The following is a 6,382-nucleotide window of genomic DNA, read 5'->3' as shown; positions in this document are numbered from 1 at the left end:
CCTCCCGGGTTCACGCCATTCTCCTGCCTCAGCCTCGCGAGAAGCTGGGACTACAGGCACCCACCACCACGCCCGGCTAATTTTTTTGTATTTTTAGTAGAAACGGGGTTTCACCGTGTTTGCCAGGATGGTCTCCATCTCCCTGACCTTGTGATCCGCCCGTCTCGGTCTCCCAAAGTGTTGGGATTACAAGCGTGAGCCACCGCGCCCAGCCCAACTCTGTTATCTCTTGTTTGGACAACTATGGTTGCCTGCTTTGGTCTCTCTTTAGTCTGTTGTGCATACCTCAATGGCTTGAAAAAAAATGTAAATCTGATCACATCCCCTTTCCCTATAAAGCCTTTAGGGGCTCTCCCTCGCTCTTAGGCCAAGATCAAAATCCCCACTATAGCCAGCCCACAAGGTCCTTCATAGACCCTATCTCTTCCTGAACTATCTTCTCTCTCATTCTCATTGCTATAGCTCTGATTGCTTTCTTCTGATCATCCTTCCTGGAATCTTGCATAAACTGTTCTCTCTCGAACAATTTCTCCCTTCTATTTTCACCTTCTTAACTCCTGTTCATCATTTAGCTCTCAGCCTAAACCTCATTTCTTCAGGGAAGGCTTTCCTGACTTCTCTAAGTCACATCCACCATTGTTGGTTCTCAAAGTAACACATACCCTTCTTTGTGGCACATATCACCAATGCAGTTTTACATTTTGTCTTTTATCATTTTATTTTTGTTACTGTCTATCCTCCTAGAGGAGAGATAGGTACTGGGCATATTAACTCACTATCTTAGCCCTAGCACTTAGCCCAATTCCTGATAAATTGTGGGCAGCCAGTAAGTATTTGTTGAATGAATGAATGATGAAGAACTCTGAGAACTTGGTACTGCTAATTAGTGCTTTTCATAAGCCATAGTCATGCTGGCCATAAACATGAGAGTCTGGCTGCTTGTATTTTTATACCTAAACACTATAATTCTGTTAGCCTCTGTAGGTCACAGCTTTTACACTAAATGCTGCCAGGTAATAAACTTAGTGTGAATTGTAAACTGGAACAGCTCTTGTAAAATCAATCAGCTGAGAGTATATGTTATGTTCAGAGAAAATATGAATAATTAACTTGATGAAATATTTCTGTGTGTTTGGATTTACGTAAGTAATTTTGAATTTGCATCATTGGCTGGGCGTTGTGGCTCACGCATGTAATCCCAGCACTTTGGGAGGCCGAGGTGGGAGAATCACTTTAGCCCAGGAGTTTGAGACCAGCCTGGGCAACATAGTGGGAACCCATCTCTAAAAAAAAATTTAAAAAATAACAAATAAATTAGCAGCATTAAGACATGAAATAGTAAGAAACTGTACTAAAGGAAAACAAACCAAAAAAGGACCGAGCATATTCATTTTTGTATTCACCTAAACACAACTCTAAAGTTTGTAGGTTTCTAGATCACCCTTTTTGAACTCAGTGTATTATCCATAACCCACCTACAGCAAATAGTTTACTTCTGTCTTTCTAGATATAATTACCTTTTAGGTGGGGATCAAAAAATAGGGCAAAAAGAAAAGCTTTTTCACTTTTTAAATTTTTATTTATTCATTTATTTAGAGACAGGGTCTCTTACTCTGTCACCCAGGCTGGAGTGCAGTGGTGTGATCATAGCTCACTATTACCTTGAACCCTTGGGCTCAAGCAGTCCTACTGCCTCTGCCTTCTGAGGAGGTAGCTAGGACTACAAACGTGTGCCACCACACCCAGCTAATTTTGGTTTTAATTTTTTTGTAGAGACAGTTTTGCTATGTTGCCCAGGCTGGTTCCAAACTCCTGGGCTCAAATGATCCTCCTGCCTCAGCCTCCTTTTTTTTTTTTTTTTAGATTGAGTTTTTCTTTTTCACCCAGGCTGGAGTTCAGTGGTGCGATCTCAGCTCACTGCAACCTCTGCCTCCTGGGTACAAGCAATTCTCCTGCCTCAGCCTCCCAAGTAGCTGGGATTACAGATGTGTGCCACCACGCCCTGCTGATTTTTGTATTTTTAGTAGAGACAGGCTTTCACCATGTTGGCCAGACTGGTCTCGAACTCCTGACCTCAGGTGATCCACCCACCTTGGCCTCCCAAAGTGCTGGGATTACGGGAGTGAGCCACCACGCCTGACCTGCCTCCTAAATTAACATAATTTTTTATATTTGTCTATAAAATAGCAAAAGGTATAGCTGTAAAATGTTTAAAAATATCAACACATAATAGTAAGTTCTTAATAAGTATTTCTTGCATCAATGATCTTGGTAATAGTTACTGAGACCATTGAGACTATTGGAATAGTTACTGAGACCATGAATGTCAGTTTCAAGAAGAAAACTTGAAATGATAAAGGCTGTAGTCATTCATAATACTGTATGCACTGGAAAGCTGAGACCCCATTGATACTTTCCTTTTTATGTACTAAAACACTGATTTTTTTTGTTTTTTAAGTTTCAATCTAGCATGTTTTGACTTTTGGCCAGTATAAAAAGTTCACATCTATAGCATAATCAACATTTGCACTAAAAAGTTCACATCTATAGAATAATCAACATGGAAATGTTTTTCAAATTTCAAGTCTCTGCCTATACATTAGGATGTATAAGTGAGTGGAAACGTTAAGTTCTAGTCAGTGATTATCCTATAAATGTAAGAAATATATTTTCATTTTAGGGTGGTTATTTTTTCATGTTTTTAGGTCCAAATATAGCATTGATTATAAATAATCTTAATAAGCAATTAAATAATACTATCTGATTTTATTTCATGGGCTTTTCTTTTTTTTAGTAATGGTTAATTATTTTTTAAAACCTCACAAGGTAAAATTTCTCATTGCCTCAATATTTCCTAAATCTTTCCCAGGCTCCTTAAGCTGCACTATATATATTGATGCCTCAAATATCTACTTTTCAGATATAGTCCCTCTAACCTTCATTGTAATACTGAATTTACATCAGCTTTTATTTGTGATTGCTGTATAAGCACAGTTTGGTGTTAAAGTTTAAAAGCCAGATCAGTGTGAGAGATTTTTGTTTTTAACAAAAGTCAGTCTGTACTTTCTAAATCCATAAAATATCTAAAATATGCTTTTGTGGAGTTCTACAGATCTGAAAATTATGACTAGTGGATAGCTTATTAATATATAATAGGTACTTTTAATGCTGTTTAAAAAAATCTCTTGTAGTATGTTATTGTGGGTTTTTTTTTTCATTTTGACATTCCGTAAGAATCTGTGGTCAAATTATTTTTACATAGTACATTATTGTTTATTGTTTGAATTAACCATCTTTAAAAATCGTAAATCATTGTTATATCTGAGGAGGTTCATTTTAAATTAGTTGTATTTAAGAAAATGATTATGAATTTTTCTCTAAAATTGTTAACCTGACTTTATCAGTGAATGAATTCCAATCTTTTACTTCAGAACCACTGCGATAGCTTTATTGGTCCACAATGATAATAATATCACAGAAGCAAAATAGCTTACCTACATCAGGGTTATGGCACTGATGCAGGGGTAGTCTTTTAATGTCTTGTATTTATTTTTATGAAAATTTTAAGAAAACTAATAGTTTTAAATATTTTAAATAAGTTGAGGCTGGGAGCAGTAGCTCACGCCTATAATTCCAGTACTTTGGGAGGCTGAGGCAGGCAGATTACTTGAGGCCAGGAGTTTGAGACCAGCCTGGCCAATATGGTGAAACCCTGTCTCTACTACATATATAAAACTTAGCCTGGCATGATGGTGGGTGCCTGTAATCCCAGCCACTCAAGAGGCTGTGGTGGGAGGATTGCTTGAGCCTGGGAGGCAGAGGTTGCAGTGAGCTGAGATCGTACCAGTGCACTCCAGCCTAGATGACAGAGCAAGATCCTATCTTTAAAAAAAAAAAAAAAAGTGTGTGTGTGTGTGTGTGTGTGTGTGTGTGTACATATGTATGTATATCTTGAGTAAGTTGAGAGGAAAAGACTATTACTTGAATTAATGGTTTTCATGTGTACTTTCAATGAACAGTTATATTTGGAGTATGGAGAAGACAAGTAGATATAATTGTGAGACAAGGCAACCTCTATAGATAAAAAATACACATATATACATACATAAATGTAGATATGTTTATATGTAATATAGTCTTATTATAAAATGTAAGTAATCCTGAAAACGAGAGTCCCCCTTAGGATTAATCTTACTTTCTGCTATACTGTTCAATACAGTAGCAAGTAGGCACATTAAGTATTCAAATTTAAATTTATTAATATTAAATAAAAATTTAAATTTATTTTCTCAGTCACACTGGCCACATTTCACATGTTACTCTGTTGGACAATCTAGAAATAGAGCTGTCCCATCATCATAGAAAGTTCTCTATCAGATAGCACTGCTCCAGGGATTATCATTGATATATATTCTGGTATAAATTCTTTTATGATTTTTTCTACACATGTACTCGCATTATTACTATTTTGCAAAAATTGGATTCTACTTTATAGCTTGTTTATGACAAAAACATTTTTAACATCCTTTCATATTACATTGCACATAGATTACCTCATTCCTTAAGTGGTTATTTCATTATATGGTCATATCATATTTATTTATTTAACTGGTTCTCCATTGATGGACAGTCTACAAGGTGAAATCAGTATGGATAATTTGGGAATATGACATTTTTTGTTTGGTTTGATATGTTAAACCCTAATCATTTTTTATATTACAATCTTTGCATGTATCCAGAAAAGGATACAGAAAAACTATACATTAAATGGGAGTGGAAATGTCTATTTAGCCTATCAAAAATTGAAGCATCTTTGAACTGTGAACTGCAATATGGAGATATTATTTTAAATAATAATATCAGGCCAGTTACGGTAGCTCACGTCTGTAATCCAAGCACTTTGGGAGGCTGAGGCAGGTGGATCATGTGAGGTGAGGAGTTTGAGACCAGCCTAGCCAACATGGTGAAATCCTGTCTCTACTAAAAATACAAAAGTTAGCCAGGCATGGTGGTGGGTGCCTGTAATCCCAGCTATTTGAGAGACTGAAGCAGGAAAATAGCTTGAACCCGGGAGGCGGAGGCTGCAGTGAGCCGAGATTGTGCCAGTACACTTAAGCATGAGCAACACAGCTAGACTCCCTTCTCCAAAAATAAAATAAAACAAAAAAGTCTCTAGCTGCCAGGTGCAGTGGCTCACACCTGTAATCAATCCCAGCACTTTGGGAGGCCGAGGCGGGTGGATCATTTGAGGCCAGGAGTTCAAGACCAGCCTGGTCAACATGGTGAAACCCCCTTTCTACTAAAAATACAAAAAACATTAGCTTGGCATGGTGGTGCGTGCCTGTAATCTCAGCTACTTAGGAGGCTGAAACAGGAGAATCGCTTGAACCCAAGAGGTGTAGGTTGCAGTGAGCTGCACTCCAGCCTGAGGGACAGAGTGAGACTGTCAATAAATAAATATGTAAATAAATAGTCTCTAGTCAAATATTTAAGTTAAATTGGCTGAAACATCACTAATTCTTTTTCTTTTTCTTCTACTCTCTTAACACAGGCTACAAATGCTCACACCAATGAGGTGGTGGCAATTAAGAAGATGTCCTATAGTGGGAAGCAGACCCATGAGGTAAGATAGAGACAGTTGTATACCTAAACTGAAATAAGCAAGTTAGTATGAAATTAACAAAATTCTTTAAACCTTTTTTAGAACAATTTTTTTTTCCTTCTTGGGGAGCATATAATAAAAGATTCTGGAGTTTTTCATACAAATATGTGAACATTCATGGTTATTTTTAAAAAGGCTAATGTTCTAGCTCAATTAACTGTTTTGCAGGCTGGTTGAGGTGGCTCAGGCCTATAATCCCAGCACTTTGGGAAGCCAAGGCTGGAGGATTGCTTGAGCCCAGGAGCTCAAGACAAACCTGGGCAATATGATGAGACCCCACCTCTACAAAGCATCAAAAAAACTAGCTGGGTGTGGTGGTGTGTGACTATAGTCCAGCCATTCGGGAGGCTGAAGTGGGAGGATTACTGGAGCCTGGGACATGAAGGCTTCAGTGAGCCATGATTGCAACACTGTACTCTAGCCTGGGTGCCTGAAAAGAGAAAAAAAAAAACTATTTTGCAGACCAGAACATAGGTATGTGTACTGGCTTTTTTGTAATGTTTTTGGTGGTAGATTTGTGTTTACATGTATTCAAACTAAAGAAATAGCATGTTTAGGCCAGGCACAGTGTCTCAAGTCTGTGATCCCAGCACTTTGGGAGGCTGAGGCAGGCAGATCATCTGAGATCAGTAGTTCGAGACCAACCTGGCCAACACAGAGAAACCTCGTCTCTACTAAAAATACAAAAAAATTACTTCGGTCTGGTGGTGCACGCCTGTA

General features: G+C 37.9%; 1 protein-coding gene across 2 annotated transcripts in view; it reads left to right on the top strand.

Moving 5' to 3' along the window:
• The window catches only part of TAOK3 (TAO kinase 3), a 248,328-nt gene that overhangs the window by 128,409 nt on the left and 113,537 nt on the right, over positions 1 to 6,382 (top strand). For both annotated transcript variants that reach the window (XM_011928713.1, XM_011928714.1), the window contains exon 4: positions 5,552 to 5,623. In XM_011928713.1, coding sequence (XP_011784103.1) covers positions 5,552 to 5,623 — 72 coding nt within the window. The remainder of the gene's footprint in view (positions 1 to 5,551; positions 5,624 to 6,382) is intronic.

This window comes from Colobus angolensis, unplaced genomic scaffold (genome assembly GCF_000951035.1).
Source record: "Colobus angolensis palliatus isolate OR3802 unplaced genomic scaffold, Cang.pa_1.0 Scaffold79, whole genome shotgun sequence".
Taxonomy (NCBI): Eukaryota; Metazoa; Chordata; class Mammalia; order Primates; family Cercopithecidae; genus Colobus; species Colobus angolensis.
This window is presented reverse-complemented; position numbering and strand designations above follow the sequence as displayed.